Raw genomic sequence first — 17,541 nt, 5'->3', positions numbered from 1 at the left:
GTGGATGGGCATTACTGTGTGAGCCTGCCATTGAAAGATGAGGCGATCAAAATGCCAAACAATCGCTGTATTGCAGAACAGCGCGCCAACAGCCTGAAAAAGAAGTTGAAAAGACACGCAAGCTTCCATGAGGACTACAAGACGTTCATGAAGGATGTCATTGACTGTGGATATGCTGTCAAGGTCCCCAAGGAGCAGCTGCAGCGTGATGATGGCAGGGTGTGGTACATTCCCCACCACGGGGTGTACCACCCCAAGAAGAACAAAATCCGTGTAGTGTTTGATTGTACAGCAACGTACAGAGGAGTGTCTCTTAACGAGCAGTTGCTGCAAGGCCCAAATCTCACCAATACACTGATTGGCGTTCTAGTCAGATTCCGTCAAGAACCCGTGGCATTGATGGCAGATGTCAAAGCCATGTTCTATCAGGTTAAAGTGCCTGAAGAGGATGCAGATCTTCTACGTTTCCTGTGGTGGCCGGAGGGCAACCTGAGTGAAGACTTGGAAGAATACAGAATGACCGTTCACCTTTTCGGTGCTACGTCTTCACCCAGTTGCTCATCTTACGCCTTGAAGAAAACGGCCGAGGACAACCGAGGAACAACAAGCCCAGAAGCAGCTGACACAGTTCTCTGCAACTTTTACGTAGATGACTGCTTGAAGTCAGTCCCCACGGATGCTCAAGCCATTCAGCTCGTGAAGGACCTGAGAGCATTGTGCGCCTCGGGTGGCTTTCAGTTGACGAAGTGGGTCAGTTCCCGTCAGGCTGTTCTGTCGACCATCCCAGAAGAAGATCGTGCAACTGGTAAGAAAGACTTGGACTTCAGCCACAACATTCCTCCCATGGAGCGCGCCTTGGGCATCCAATGGTGCACCATCTCAGACAGTTTCAAGTTCGAACTGAACGTTCCCGACCGGCCTATGACAAGGCGTGGGATTCTGTCTGTAGTCAGCGCATTGTACGACCCCCTAGGATTCTTGGCGCCAGTTATCCTGCCCGCGAAGCAAATCCTAAGGTCCCTGTGTGAAGAAAAGTGTGGCTGGGATCAAGAAATCAAGGACTGTCATGTACGCAGATGGCAAGAATGGTTGACAGAGATGAATCTGTTGGAAGGATTCACAGTGAGAAGATGTGTGAAGCCAGCAGCCTTTGGACCTGTGCAGTCAGCACAATTACACCATTTTGCTGACGCATCAGAGACTGGCTACGGCACCGCTACCTACCTGCTCATGTCAAACCAAGCTGGGGAGAAGTGTTGCACTCTTTTGATGGGAAAAGCAAGGGTAGCCCCTTTGAAACGTGTCACAATCCCACGGCTGGAACTGACGGCAGCAGTAGTAGCTGTGAAGATGGACCAGATGTTGCGACGCGAACTGCAGGTGCCACTCCAAGATTCCATCTTTTGGACCGACAGCACCACAGTTTTGAGATACATTGCAAATGAACACAGTCGCTTCAAAACGTTTGTCGCAAACAGGGTCACAGTGATCAGAGAGCACAGCCTTCCATCCCAGTGGCATTATGTAAAGTCCGAAGACAACCCAGCAGACCAGGTGTCAAGGGGAATGAAAGTGAAGAATTTCATTGAAAGCAAGACTTGGTTGCAAGGCCCAAGTTTCCTCCTGAGGCCTCAGGAAGAGTGGCCTGACTTGCCTTTCGCGAAAGACCAACCCCAAGATGACCCTGAGGTCAAGTCCTGTGCTGTGAAGGTTGAAGAGGAGGGACAGGAGAAGGTGATGGCTCTCAGTAAGCTCATTGAGTACTACTCAGATTGGACAAGGCTGAGAAGGGCAGTGGCGTGGCTCTCTAAGCTGAAGCAATTGCTGCTGCACCTACGAACAGAGAGAAAGATTTTCATGGACAAAATCAAACAGTCAGAGAGCCAGCCAAACCAACAAGAGCAGCTGGCTAATGAGCACATGAGAAAGTTTAAGCTGACACTTCAGCCTGCGTCGCTCACCATAGACGATCTAGAAGAGGCTGAGAACGAGCTGATGAGGGTTAGTCAGCAACTAACTTACCCAAAAGAAATTGTAGCTCTACGAACAAGTGGACATGTGAGAAAGAGTAGTCCAATATACCAATTGGATCCCTTCCTGAAAGATGGCATCGTGCGAGTTGGTGGACGTCTCTCCAAGCTGTCAATGCCAGAAGAGACAAAGCATCCCGCAATTCTCCACAAGAATTCCACGATCGCTACTCTCATCCTGCGGAATGTCCATGAGGAAATTGGACATTGCGGACGTAACTACATGCTGGTCAAGCTGCGCACCAGGTATTGGATACCTCAAGTGAGTTCAGCAATCAGGCGCATAATCTACAAATGCACTGTCTGCAGAAGGCGCAAAGGTAGACCAGGAGAGCAGAAAATGGCAGATCTGCCATTGGATCGAATCACACCAGATCAGCCTCCGTTTACGAACGTAGGAGTGGATTTTTTCGGGCCCTTTGAGGTCAAGAGGGGACGAAGCCATGTGAAGAGGTATGGCGTACTCTTTACCTGCCTCACTACAAGGGCTGTCCACATCGAGATTGCCCATAGTCTGGACACAGACTCTTGCGTTAATGCGCTCCGCCGCTTTACATGCAGAAGAGGTCAAGCCAAGATCATGCGGTCAGACAATGGGACCAATCTCGTAGCTGCTGAGAGAGAGCTACGTGAAGCTCTCCAAGACTTGAACCAAAGTCGAATTGCTAATGCAATGATTGAGAAAGGAGTCAACTGGATCTTCAATGCCCCCACAGCTTCCCATCACGGTGGTGTGTGGGAAAGACAGATACGCACAGTACGCAAGATCCTGAACTCCATTGTCAGACAACAGTCACTGGACGAAGAGAGTCTACTTACCGTCATGTGCGAGGTGGAGTCCATCATGAACAACAGGCCTCTCACCCTGGCATCAGACGACCCCAGTGATCTCGACGTCTTGACACCGAACCACTTACTTCTTCTGAGAGCACAACCCAGCATTCCTCCTGGAATCTTCTCCCGGGATGACCAGTATGCCCGACGGCGGTGGCGACAGGTGCAATATATTGCAGACCTGTTTTGGACCAGGTGGGTCAAAGAGTACCTACCAACCCTCCAGAATCGGCAACGGTGGTCAAGACCCAAGAGGAACTTCCAAGAGGGAGATGTCGTCTTGATAGTGGACGACACTGCGCCGCGCAACTCCTGGCTAATGGGCCGGGTCATCAAGACCTTGCCTGATGCGAAAGGTGTGGTAAGGCGAGCTGTTGTGCAGACGAAGACTAGTCAGCTCGACAGACCAGTGAGTAAGCTTTGTTTATTACTAGAGTCGACCTGAAGACTCCAAGGACTATACTGGACTGAGTTGATTCTTTGAGTTTCATGTTTAAGTTCATGATTAAGAAATCACACTTAAGATTAAGCTCATATTTCATATTTGATGGCTCTTTTGTAATTTAAAGTTTGGTAATTGTTCCGCCCATAGCGTTAACAATTAGGGGCCGGAAATGTAAGAGCCATATTGAGAAAAGCATTTTATTTTGGAATTAAGAATTATTATTTACATATATACAGTAGAATTGTTATTTTCTAAGAATATTATTTTGATGCACAGTGTGTAATTTCATGAAGGAAGAAATGTTATTTAATTCATTATTGGATAGGAGAATGTTTCGTCACTAATGTGTAATGTGTGCGAGACGCAGCAGTATATAAAGCGTGACATGCGTCATTTGTCATTCAGAAGGTCGGGTGGTGGTGATACAGTTTTCTGACCGTCAGCGCACGTCAGCGCACGGCACACGGACATTTAGAATACGAAAGAACCACCGACCAGTTAAGCTTGACCACTAAGAACTGGACAACGAATTCCTTTGTTTTTGTATGTTTTATTTGTAAGTAAACTTTTTTAACTTGAAGATCCTGTGTCGGAAGATTTGTCGCGTCAGACTCGTTGCTTATTCACCCGCTCCTCAGGTGGCATACATTATCAGAAGGAGTTGCCACTACACTAATGCCATTTGAACCGTGACACCCATCCACCTTTACACCCGAAGTGTTTTCTGCCGCAGGCTTACATCAACAGAGTTGCCGTGTTATTCGATGTTTATTCCGGATAGCTTGACTCAAGCGCATATGGATCCTGGGCACCGTCTCCAAACTTTCCCCACAAAAATAACATGTCATGACACCAAACTTCTACAGTATAACAAATGTGGTTTGTACTCACAAAAAGATGAATTTGAAACTTTGTACATAGTCCAGGAGTTTATTAGTAACAACACACGAGACGATTAGCTTTTCTGCTGCTAAACATCCGTCGACGTCACTTCCTCCAGCTGGGACTTTCTTTATTGTAAGGTTTGTGTTTTAGTCTACAGCCAGGATATATGCACGAGTGTGGCATCGTCTTCTATTTATTAAACGTGGTAAAATTTAAATCCGAAGTGGTTAATTTCTAGTTGTAGCGCAAGCTGTCTTTTTGAGTTTTCCGCCTTCCGGACTCACGTGTATTTGTTTCCATCAACAAAGTCCCAGCTGGAGGAAGTGACGTCGACGGATGTTTAGCAGCAGAAAAGCTAATCGTCTCGTGTGTTGTTACTAATAAACTCCTGGACTATGTACAAAGTTTCAAATTCATCTTTTTGTGAGTACAAACCACATTTGTTATACTGTAGAAGTTTGGTGTCATGACATGTTATTTTTGTGGGGAAAGTTTGGAGACGGTGCCCAGGATCCATATGCGCTTGAGTCAAGCTATCCGGAATAAACATCGAATAACACGGCAACTCTGTTGATGTAAGCCTGCGGCAGAAAACACTTCGGGTGTAAAGGTGGATGGGTGTCACGTTTCAAATGGCATTAGGTGATTCTACTCCGAACCATCGCTTTAAGTTCTTGGTTTTGTCCTTTTCCTTTCTATGTTTTCGGCTCTGTTTTGTGTTTGGTGTAATTTTCCGCACAAACTACTCAGCAGATTTTCAGGAAACACGCTGCAGGGGGGTCTGTAACTGAAGCCAAGGAAGAAACACATAAAATTTTCAAAATGGCCTCAAGCCATAGGGCAAAATCTGTGATCTGTGTTATAAGATGGCAGTTTTAGTATCTCCACTCATCATGCATATACAGTGCACACCGATAATGAGTACACCCATTTTGAAGTGTAACATTTTGAAAAAATATTTCAATAAGCACACATTATTTCCAAAATGTGCATAGAGTAAGTGTAGTACAACATCTTGTTGAGCTTATAAATGAAAAGTAACGATTAAGTAAAAGGTTAATAGCTGGCCTATAACTTACATGACACATTGTTCCATTTCAAAAGGAACACATTTTTCTCTCTCTGATTCAAAATGCCCGTTATGACCGTTGGTGAAGCCTGATAAATGTAATGTGGTCCGAGGGTGGCGTGTATGAGAGTCTCTTTTGTTATGTAACGGGCTGGCGTCTCGTGTCCGTGTGTCTTGCAGGAACGATTATGATGAGTGGTTGTGGAATTCTGACCAACGGAAAAGGCACTCGACGGGAGTACTGTGAATTCAGCCTGGATGAACTACAAGTGAGTCTGTGTGTGTGTGTGTGTGTGTGTGTGTGTGTGTGTGTGTGTGTGTGTGTGTGTGTGTGTGTGTGTGTGTGTGTGTGTGTGTGAGAATGTGTGTGTGTGTGAGAATGTGTGTGTGTGTGTGTGTGTGGCTGAGTGTGTTTGAGAGAGGCTGTGGTGTCTGTGTGAGTGCGTGGGTGCTTGCTTGCTTGATTGCATGTGATCAGTCTAACAGAATAACTACATGTCAAATTTGTATCCCCCTCCCTCTTTCTCTGCGTCCCTTTCCCTTCTTGCTCTCTCTCTCTCTCTCTCTCTCTCTCTCTCTCTCTCTCTCTCTCTCTCTCTCTCTCTCTCTCTCTCTCTCTCTCTCTCTCTCTCTCTCTCTCTCTCTCTCTCTCTGTCTCTCTCTCTCTGTCTCTCTCTCTCTCTCTCTCTCTCTCTCTCTGTGTCTCTCTCTCTGTTTGCTCCTGAATCTTTTCGCTCCCTCCCGTTTCTTTCTGTCTGTCTGTCTGTCTGTCTGTCTGTCTGTCTGTCTGTCTGTCTGTCTGTCTGTCTCTCTCTCTCTCTCTCTCTCTCTCTCTCTATTAGGAGGGAGATCACATAGGTCTGATGAGGAAAGCCAGTGGGGCGCTGCACTTCTACATCAACGGCATAGACCAAGGTCAGCACTGCAACATCTCCAACTCGTGTGTCCTGATTCACACTGCCCATACTGTATCTCAACACCTCGAAGTTTGCTCTGTTGAAAAAACAGAAAGGGGTTATGTTTTCCCTTCACTTCTGTGTTGTTTCTTAGTAACAGTCTTGATAAACGGCAAAATGACTCAAATCAGCGTCACAGGATTCCTTGTGTTTTATTAACTTAGCGTTTGTCACTCTGGACAATTCACCGCTTGTTTCCTCCAACGGCCACCCTGCTATCAACTTCAATTTCTTCCTCGTATTGACTGCCGAGATAAAAACACAAGCCTCTCACTGCCTTACAGCTTGCTTCGTTTTGGCCACTCATGTGGTTGATTGGAACAGTATATTGTTCTATTGATTGGATTGATTACTTGTTGACTTGCTTGTTTGCTAACAAGAGCAGCTGCGTCCTCTAGACTCATAGGTTTGCTCAGAAGACTGACTTGTTTTTACTTACTTTGTTTGCTAACAAGAGTAGTAGCAGCCTAGTCTGGTAGCTCATTTTTCAGAAGAGAGACTTTGTTTTTATTTGCTCTGGTTGTTGACTTCTTTGTTTGTTATTAGGCACAGGGGTGGACCAGAATTGCACGTTTTGTTTATTTATTTATTTGTTTTGGTTGAGTGTTTTGTCTGCTAACCAGCATAGCAGCGCCCCAGACTTGTATTGTTTTTTAAAAGATTGTCTTGTTTGTTGACTTGTTTATTTGCTAACGTGTGTATCGGTGGCCCTGACTTAAATGTTTTTTTTTACTTGCTTTGTTGACTTGTTTTGTTGCTGTCAGGCATAGTGGCAGCACAGACGCCAGGAGTTGATTAGTTAGCAGTGGCTTGTTTTTATTGTCTTGTTTATTTGTTTGTGTGCTTGTTTGTATTTTTTATTGACATTTTGCTGACTAGTTTGTTTTGCTACCAGGCGTAGCGGCAGCCCAGACTTCCAGTGTGCTGTGCGGTGCGGTGAACCGCTGGCTTTGTTTACTCCTATGCTTGTTCAGAACAGTGACTTGTTTTTGTTGACTTGTTTGTTTGCCATCAAGTGTTATGGCAGCCCAGACTCCCGGCGTGGTGTACGGTGAGGTGGACCTGTACTGTTATTGACCACTCACTGTTTGACGGCTTGCTTGATTTTGTTTGCACAAATGTTTGCGCAGAAAATAGTTTTTTTTAAATTAATGGTTTTGTTGGCTAACAGGAGTTAGCCATGTTAATTCAGAGAGTGACTTGTTTATAATGGCAGTACTTAGTTAACCCCCAGCATGGTGTACGGTGAGGTGGACCTGTACTGTTATTGATCACTCACTGTTTGACGGATTGCTTGGTCTCATTAGCTCAAATGTTTGCTTCAATGTTTCAATGTTAATTCAGAGAGTGACTTGTTATCCCATTGATGCCTAAGGCACCTGCAAAAAAGGGTGCTGAATGCCTGAGCCCTTTTTAAGAAAAGCTACCCTCAGCCTGTAAAAACTTAAATATCTCAGCTTCTGAAGCACATAAAAATATGCACTAAGTTGCATTGAAACACTAAGACCTTCATCTTCACATTAGAATGTGTTCATTGATGTCAAACAAACAGAGATTTTTAATTAAGTTGTCTCAAATCTCATCAGCCTGAATGTTACGTAATGCAGCTCCAGGTGCCAGGGCCAATGTGGCGCTACGCAACATCAGGCGTCAATGGGTAAATAATGGCAGTACTTAGTTAACTTCTGTTCTGTTCTCCCAGGAGTAGCGGCGGCCCAGACCCCGGCTGTGGTGTACGGCGTGGTTGACCTGTACGGTATGGCCGTGAAGGTGACCATTGTCCACAACCACAACCACAGCGACCGGCTGCGGCGCAACAACGCCATCATGCGCGCCCTCTCGCCGGACGTGGGCCGGCCCCGGCCCGCGCTCTCCTCGCTCACCCCCGACCCCGAGGCGCAGGACCGGCTGCTCTTCCACCCCAACTGCGGGCAGAAGGCGGCCATCATCAGCGACGGGAGGACGGCACTGCGCCCACAGTGAGTGGTTGATTTTATTGGTGGTTTTCAAGTAATTTCTGTCATTGGGGCGGTGGTGGCTCTTGTGGTAGTGAGCCTGTTTGGTAACCAGAGGGTTGTAGGTTCGACCCCCACTCTGCCTGACCCCATCGATTTGTCCTTGAGCAAGATACTTAACTCCAAATTGCTTCTTGCAGAGTGGCAGGGTGGTATCCTGCGTGGCAGCCACTGCCACTGGTGTGTGAATGTGAGTGTGAATGGGAGAATGTGAGGCATGCAATGTAAAGTGCTGCGAGTGTTCGAAGGAGTGGAAACGCTATATAAATGCAGTCCATTTAACATTTACCATTGCCTGTTTTAGAGGGTGAAGATTTGATCAAGCCTCATTCATAGCAAAATAATGCAAGTCTGATGAAGAGATCTTGAAAACGTTCACTTGAGATGAATATACGCGCCGCGGACTGTATAGAACGAGAAGAAGTGTGTGATGAACATTCCACTTTTATTTTATATTGATGTTTTTTTTTGTCCCGCATCTACTTTTTTGGATGTGGACACCACTACCTCTCTTAAATCTAATTTACATATGGAGAACTCATGGTAAATTGCTCTTACATCCCCAATGACTGGATTCTCCTCTAGTGGGACCTGCCCCACACTTCAAAAGTCCAGATTGCATTCGTCTAAAAATATCTTTCCTTTTCTCATCTGCACAAGCAGCAAGACAGTTTTCTTTTTAATTGACTACAGTGATTCGCAGGGTTTTGGAAACCTGAAGCATATTATATATATATATATTTTTATATAGCATTAAGCTCCGGTAAGCTCCAGTGAATTCTTACTCAGGCTATGAAACGTCTTTCATGACTCATGAAAGGTTTAAAAAAGGCAACAAACAGAGGTGGGTGGGGATATTACTGTAATGATGCATCATAGAGGGTAATCAGACGACCTCTGGTAACAGGATAGTCTATGCCCATCATGTGTATCATCACTGCTGTAAAATACATCTCTGAATAGCCCTGAACAAACATTACGTTAGCTGTTACTGTAGCAGTTTAATTAAACGTTTTTTTAAGAAAGAAGAAGAAGATGATGATATCTTCAAACCCTTGTTCCCAATAACGTTGGCTTGGCTGTATTGAAGCTGTTTGGTGGAAGTTGTCGCATAGATTGCCTCCTTGATCTTCAGTGGTGTGATCTCAACATCCCTCCTCTGGCCTCGTGCCTCAGTTTCATCCCTCCTCCGTGGAGGAAACAGTGAAGGGATGAAGGAATCAGGCACCTCATGCAGGCCCTCTTCTATGGCACCTCCCCTACCTCCTCCACCCTCATCCTCAGCTTTTTGCTGTTCAAGGTGCCATTGAAATGAGGAGGATTGCGAGGGGAAACAACAAAATATTTGATCACAGAAGTGCCTTTTGTTTTCATGACAATCCTGCCATAGGGGCCTAAAAACCTAAAAAATCTAATGACTTCTTCTAGAGAGGGAAGTTTTGAAGACGACCCGGGTTGTGCCTCCGTCTAAATGACAAAACTGCCAAAACATGTTCAGGTCGCATACACCTTTATGTCACACTTTTTAAAGATTTTTTCCATTTTCAGACCCCAATGGTGCGGTTGCCATATAAACGTAAGACACTTCTGATAAAATATTTGGTGGTTTTCACTCGCAGTCATCCTTTAATAAAAGGCATCAAAAAATTGAAGAGGAGACGCCACTTTTGCGTCTTCTCTTTTGATGGTCACCATATAAGCGCAGACAGAGACATCCTTGATGATAATGTTGATGAGTCTTGAGGAACGAGGTTGTTGGAAGCAATTGGAGGAGCCGGGATATATTGATATGTAATATGGTTCTATTTTTGAAATGTTTGTCGGGCAGTGCGACTGACGACTTCAACCACGGGGTGGTCCTGAGCAGCCGGCCGCTGCGCTCCAACGAGGTCTTCCAGGTGCGCATCGACAAGATGGTGGACAAGTGGGCGGGCTCCATCGAGATCGGCGTGACGACACACAACCCCGCCTACCTGCAGCTGCCCTCCACCATGACCAACCTGCGCTCAGGTATACAGCAAACACACACATCGCCTTCTAACGCACGCACACGCACACACACACACACACACACACACACACACACACACACACACACACACACACACACACACACACACACACACACACACACACACACACACACACACACACACACACACACACACAAACCGACAGGGTTCCCACAGGTCATGGAAATCCTGGAATGTCATGGAAATTCAATAGATGTTTTTCCAGTCAGAAAGTATCATAGAATTTTTAAAAGTATATTGTGTAAAAGCACAACTGACGATATATGCTGGTTTACTCTTAGCTTTTGCAACGTTCTGGAATACAAAATATTCAAAGGAGTTGGCTGAAAATGGCAATTTGAAAGACTGGCCATCACACATTGACCCCCTTTTGGAAATCTGATAACTATTTTGTAAATGTTACACTATCGTAAATCTGACGTGGAGCGGGAAACCTTAACCGAGGATATGTACAAGCCTGCTTCTAAGCCTTGGAGTCAGTCATCCTGACATTTTGCTACTATTGCTTAGCAATGGCACATTGTTTACCAGCGAAAAGGCAAACTAGCCAACGATTTAGAAGGCATATTTTGTTCCCTAACTATAGTTCTACAACCGATAAGTGAAGTGACTTTCCTCGTAAACAGCTTGACTCGTGATGCCATGGTGACGGCAAAAACACATTCAGGGGGACGGTGTGGTGCAGCATGCTAAGCCCTCCCACATGTGGGCTTGCATACCCATGGGGACCCAAGTTCGAGCCCTGCCCCATCTTTTTCTCCCCTACTCTCTTTTGGTCATACTCTCGACTGCCCTATCAGTAAAAAAGACACAAAAGCCCTAAAAAACATCCGTACCAAATATACCTTATAACTTGTAGCCTGACCTAAAGAACTGTTGTTGTTTTATTATGGCATCTAACGAAGGTGCCAGAGCAATCTATGTGCCAGAGTCATACATCTCTCTGGCTGTCTGCACATTCATCTGTGCTGTTCAAAATGGGTAGAGTCACCATCTTGATCGTGTTGGCCTACACCAGCTAATCAATTCATGTATCTTTTGTGGAGTGCTGATACACAAGATTTGTTAAAAATCCGTCCACCCATTCAACAGTTATCCCATATAAACAAGAATATGCAACTGCCACAAAGTCATGCAGGAACGGAAGAGGAGCGGAGAACAGCATCCCTGCGGCAAATAATGATGAATAATGTTTTTAAAAGCCGCTGCACTTTAGACTCTGTCATTTTAGCGTCAGGTCTGAAAATAGCTATTCAATACCCGCAGGGAGTGATGAAGATATCCGTTTCCTGAAACCAGTGTGCTCTGACTCATGAGATGAGTGCACTGACGTTAGAAAAGACTAGTCTGTAGGCTTTCCTGCCATTGGGTCTCCCCTTCACAGGTCTTCCTCTCTCTCTCTCTCTCTCTCTCTCTCTCTCTCTCTCTCTCTCTCTCTCTCTCACTCACTCACTCACTCACTCACTCACTCACTCACTCACTCACTCACTCACTCACACACTCACACACTCACACACTCACACACTCACACACTCACACACTCACACACTCTCTCTCTCTCTCTCTCTCTCTCTCTCCATCCAGGGACGTGGATGATGACGGGGAATGGCGTGATGCATAATGGCACCACCATCCTGGATGAATACGGTCATAACCTGGACCGCCTCAAAGTGAGTGATGGACTCGCTCTCTCTCTCTCTTTAGTCATGTGCAGCGATTGTATCCACTGCTGCTGTCGGAACCTGTTTTCTTTTTGAAGGGGTTGTATGACATGTAAGCCTGTTGACCTTGTGTTGATTAATCCAATAAGGGGTTAAAGGTGCAGCAAAACTAGCTGCAGCATCTATGCAGAGTTGATCACCTTTTAAGTATTGACATTTCTGTTCAATTTTTAAACCAGTTAGGTGTTAATGGGATAATGTTGATCTCTGTCTACCTCCGTCTAAGCTTTTGGCTCTTCACTTATTCTTTTGTTGTTTTAAAGTTGTCGTGCCTTGCTGACCTGTGTCTACCTCCTGCTATCATCCTTTTTCTCATCTCTGTCACTTTTTATGTCTTCTTTCTATTCTATTTTGGGTTATTGGTCTTTCTGTCTATCTCCTGTCTGTTTTTTTGCTCCATGTCACTTTTTATTCTTGTCTTCTTTCATCTGCCATCCTTTGTCCTCTTTATTGATCTATTTGTCCATTACTTTCTCCCTCATCCCCCTCCCTCTCTCTCCCCCTTGCCTCTCCTCCTTATCTCATCCACCCATCTCTACTCCTCCCCTCCATCCTGCTGTCCTGTCCTCCACCCCCCTTAACCCCCCCTCCCCTCTTATCTCATACCCCCTATCCTCTCCTTCTGTCCTAATTTCTCCACTCCTCTCTCCTCCCCTCTCCTCTCCTCTCCTCTCCTCTCCTCTCCTCTCCTCTCCTCTCCTCTCCTCCACCTCGATCTCCTCCTCCTCTTCCTCCAGGCGGGTGACACGGTGGGCGTGGTGCGGAAGGAGGATGGCAGTCTGCACTTCTTCGTGAACGGGGTGGCTCAGGGCCCCGCCGCTTGGAATGTGCCGGCCTGCGTCTACGCCGTGGTGGACCTCTACGGACAGGCAGCCCAGGCCACCATCATGGACGACATGGGTAAGGAGAGAGAGAGAGAGAGAATGGAAGAGCAAGAGCGATAGAGAGTGAGAGCAAGAGAGAGACAGAGAAAGAGAGGGACAGAGACAGACAGAGAGAGAGAGAGAGAGAGAGAGAGAGAGAGAGAGAGAGAGAGAGAGAGAGAGAGAGAGAGAGAGAGAGAGAGAGAGAGAGAGAGAGAGAGAGAGAGAGACAGACAGACAGAGACAGACAGACAGACAGACAGAGAGAGAGAGAGAGAGAGTGAGAGCGAGAGCGAGCGTTGAACTCTACGGACAGGTAGCCCAGGCCACCATCATGGGTGACATGACAGGGGTAAGGAGAAACAGAAACCGAGAGTAGGAGAATACAATGGAAAAGAGAGATAGTAAGAGACACTTGGATAAAAGATGGGAAAAAGGGAGAGAGAAAGAGAGATACTTGGAGAAAGAAGGGCCTATTGTGGAAGAGAAAGACACAGGCACAGACAAAAGGAGGCCGAGAGGTCAGATAGAAGCATGGTCAAGAGACCGCTCTAGAGAGACACTTGGCATGAAGGCAGATCGCGGAAGTGAAATTTATCAAAAAGATCGACGAGGAGTCGAGATGGTAAAAAGGATAAGAGACGGAGACTGAAAAGGAAGGGCGCGGTAGAGACTTGTAATGGGAGAGGGAGGGAGAGAAATCATTAAAAAAAAAAAGTTAAGAAATATTGTACAAGTGTGTGAGATTTAAAAAAACATATGAAGAGTTTCATTGCAAAATGCACATTTTTGACTTTTGCATTTTATTATTGGAAATGACTGTTCAGACGTAATATCATCTTTGTGTGAATTCTTGCCATTCAAATATTTCGACAACATACTTTTTGAACAGTCTAAAATGGATTTGCAATGCAATGCAAAAATGTACACAAATGTACATTTCTCGAAATGTTCCAAAATGGATCTATGTGATTTTGCAACAAAGCTCTTCGTACTCTTCGCTCTTCGCTTACCATTAGAACGATGGGCAGGGAAGTAAAAACTGACATCAGATACACAACATGGGTATGAGAGAGAGAGAGAGAGAGAGAGAGAGAGAGAGAGATGCAAGCGGAAAGAAGGCGAAAGCGAAAAAGACCTTTTGGACAGAGGGGGTTTTGAGAAAGAAGGGAAAGGAGAGATTGTGGAAGTTGTAGATTGAACAAGGGATGGCACGATGGATAAGAAAATAGTCACTGAGTGAAAACAGACAGAAAGACGGTGCGATAAGAAAGTTGTTTTGAGCGGGAAAGACATTAGCGAGAGGGAGAGAGAGATTCTGTTAGCTCTGCTACAGCTTCACAAAAGTCTATTTTATTGATGGGCGATGTATTGATCACGTAGGCTGTTCTAACTTAAAGATCAATAACATAGACTTTGCCGGGCTAATACGGCGTACAGAGCCTTTCCATCCTGGTCCGTGATATGTTTATCAAGGTACTTGTGTTTACTTTTGTTGCACGTGTGCACCTTGTAGTATTTTAAGTGAGCGAAAAGATGAAGGAGAAAGGGGATCAGAGAGAGGAGGTGTGGAACGTCAGGGGAAGTGGGTGCAAATGGTGTGTGTGCCTGTACAGTATGTGTGTGTGTATGTGTAGAATTATGCATATAGCGTTGCGTAAGGCACCAGACTACAGATTTGCATTTTATTCATGCTCTGGTCTCGGGCCTGTCTTCTCGTGTCAATGTCTTCTCTTTACACAGTGCTGTCTCTTTGTGCTCTCTCTCGCTTCTTTCTTCCGATTTCATTTCGCCATGTAATCGGTTTCCTCTGGCTGTTTGAGCGTTTTTCCCCCGTATTCCCCCTTTCTGTCTCTGATTTCTGCCCCCACCCCCGTCTATTCCTTTCCGTCTGTCTGACTGTCTGACTTTTCCCTCCACTCCTCTCTAGGCTGTTAGTCAGTATCTGTCTGTCTGTGTGGCTGTCTGTCTCTCCGGCTGTTGGCATCTGTTTCTACTGCCTCCTCGTCCTCTCTCTCTTTCTGTGCTGTCTGTCTGTCTCTCTGTGTTCCTGTACCCTCTCTCTCTCTCTCTCTCTCTCTCTCTCTCTCTCTCTCTCTGTCTCTGTGTCTGTCTCTTTCTGTCTGTCTCTTTCTGTCTCTCTCTCTCTCTCTCTCTGTAACTCTCTTCCACATCTTTTTCACATACATTAACTCTCTCTCTCTCTCTCTCTCTCTCTCTCTCTCTCTCTCTCTCTCTCTCTCTCTCTCTCTCTCTCTCTCTCTCTCTCTCTCTCTCTCTCTCTCTCTCTCTCTCTCTCTGTAACTCTCTCTCTGTAACTCTCTTCCACATGCATTAACTCTCTCTCCCTCTCCTCTGTCTCCAGCGGACCTGCCTCCCCTGCCGGACGACTGCTCGGAGGGCCCGACGGCCATGTCTCCCGGCAGCCCCTGCTCGGTGGGCGGGGCCAACCCCACCAACGACCTGCGCTTCCACCAGCTGCACGGCACCAACGCCGTCATCACCAACGGAGGACGCACCGCCCTGCGCCAGAACTGCCGCAGCGAGTTCAACGATGCCATAGTCATCTCCAATAGGTACGACAGGACACTGACATGTCATAACATACAGTAACATATGGAATTATAGATAAAAAATATGATTTAATATCAGAACTGCCGCAGTAGTGGTGTGCATTGGCACTGCCCTCACGATTCGATTCGATTACGATTCGGGAGGTTTCGATTCGATTCTACGATGCATTGCAATGCATTACATTTCTATTGAGAGCAAAGCACATATTTCATGATGAGGCAATACAAGCAGTCAGATACTGAACAGCATTTTATTGTCTGTTTTCTGTATCAGTCTTCCAGTTTTCAATGCTTTGAAGTGCTTTTATTTAATTCAACATTCATTTGCTCCGGAAATATCCATGGAAGTAATTGAAACTTGAAAAAATATGCCGCATCGATTCTGGCATTTGCCGCATTGAATTGAATTGCCCTGCCCCACATTGCGATGCATTGCCGAATCGATTATTGTTGACACCACTATGCCGCAGCGAGTTCAACGATGCCATAGTCATCTCCAATAGGTACGACAGGACACTGGCATGTCACAACACATTGAGAATAACATATTGATATACTGAATTATAGACCAAAAATATGATTTAATATCAGAACTGCCGGAGCGAGCGCAATGATGCCATAGCCATCTCCAATAGGTATGGTGGAGATAGGGGAATAGATTGCACTCACCCAAAGTAGTTAATATCAATAACATTAACATTTTAGCAAAGCATACGATTTTATGTAGGAATATGCAATTTTAACGATGCTAGTCATCTTCAATTGGTATGGCGGGACACAGACATGTTAGAGACAAGAAAAGCTAGAAAGAAAGCTTAGTGGCGACGCCTCAGTCTTCCTACTTCTTAAACGATGCCATTGGGCGGCTACGCTGGCGAGCCGGGTTCGATTCCGGCCCGGGTCCTTTGCCAAATCTTCCCCATCTTTCTCTCCCACGTCTCCTGTCAAAATCTCTCACTTTTCCTGTCATGAATAAATAAAAAGACAACAAATATTTAAATAACAGTACTGTTTTTTCCCTTAGGAATTGAATGGCTACGAAGTATTTCCACTGATCTGTGCTGCTGACGATGCATGACGATAGCATCTGTTCATGCTTGTGTGCTACCTGTGTGTTTCCCCAGGTGCCTTCGAGACGGAGAGTTGTTTGAGATTCAGATTCAGAAGATGGTAGACCGCTGGTCGGGATCAATCGAAGCAGGTAAGATGGCGGAGGAGTGTGTGTTTTAGGACACTTTCAGATCAGTGATTCGATTTTGTTTGTCGCTAGTCAGAAAAAGACTACAATGTAGCAAACAGATGTGGGTATAGCTTGCTTACATTACATTACACTTGGCTGACATTTTTTATCCAACAAATGCATAATATTAACATGAAGTATTAAATGCAATTATTTATACTAATTGAAACAAATGGTTAAAGCTTTTGGTTCAAATGGGACGTTTGGTGCGCCCCAAATACTCTAAGTGTGAGAGTCACCTTAATCAGACTAGGTGTCATTGTGTTCCTGTCCTGCTGTGTCTCACGTGTCTGTGTGGGTGTGTGTTGTGCTCAGGAGTCACTGCAATCAGACCGGAGGAGCTGGAGTTTCCCAACACCATGACCGATATAGACTATGACACGTGGATGCTCAGGTATGCCCTGCTGTGTTTGTGCGTGTTTGTGTGTGTTTGTGAGTGTGTGTGAGTGTGTGTGTGGGTGTGTGCAGACTGGCATCATGAGAAGGCGTTTTATTTCACGCTAGTACTTTCCGTGTGTTGGTGTAACACACGGAATGCACCAACACGCAACACACGGAATGGTAGTAGTTTTCCTGCTGCCACAGTGAACTTCTGTTGCTAAATGCAGAAATGTTAAACTGCCCCCTGACTAGAACCATCACTAACCTGTCAGTAAAGCAATGTTTTTGCAGCTTTACTTTTGCCAACAACAGCTAAACAAGCAAGGAAACCCTAACCCTAACCCTAATGGGGCATTGTAATGCACAAGTTATCATCTGAGGTTGTGATGCAAACACGCAGTAGTTGTTCAAATCGGCACGTTATTTATATGTATTGTCATGATGCAGTGTGTGTGTGTGACGTTGCTCACTCTATTCTTTCTGTGTGTGTGTGTGT

At 45.6% G+C, this 17,541-nt stretch overlaps 1 protein-coding gene across 3 annotated transcripts in view; it reads left to right on the top strand.

Annotated features, from left to right (window-relative positions):
* Positions 1-17,541, top strand: part of neurl4 (neuralized E3 ubiquitin protein ligase 4) — a 79,347-nt gene that overhangs the window by 28,091 nt on the left and 33,715 nt on the right. For all 3 annotated transcript variants that reach the window (XM_063187157.1, XM_063187156.1, XM_063187153.1), the window contains 9 exons: positions 5,444-5,532; positions 6,106-6,178; positions 7,922-8,198; positions 10,063-10,244; positions 11,852-11,937; positions 12,726-12,888; positions 15,217-15,427; positions 16,549-16,625; positions 16,980-17,058. In XM_063187157.1, coding sequence (XP_063043227.1) covers positions 5,444-5,532; positions 6,106-6,178; positions 7,922-8,198; positions 10,063-10,244; positions 11,852-11,937; positions 12,726-12,888; positions 15,217-15,427; positions 16,549-16,625; positions 16,980-17,058 — 1,237 coding nt within the window. The remainder of the gene's footprint in view (positions 1-5,443; positions 5,533-6,105; positions 6,179-7,921; positions 8,199-10,062; positions 10,245-11,851; positions 11,938-12,725; positions 12,889-15,216; positions 15,428-16,548; positions 16,626-16,979; positions 17,059-17,541) is intronic.

Source organism: Engraulis encrasicolus, chromosome 21, assembly GCF_034702125.1.
Source record: "Engraulis encrasicolus isolate BLACKSEA-1 chromosome 21, IST_EnEncr_1.0, whole genome shotgun sequence".
Taxonomy (NCBI): Eukaryota; Metazoa; Chordata; class Actinopteri; order Clupeiformes; family Engraulidae; genus Engraulis; species Engraulis encrasicolus.
Note: the sequence above shows the minus strand (reverse complement) of the source record. Positions and strands in the feature narration are given on the sequence as shown.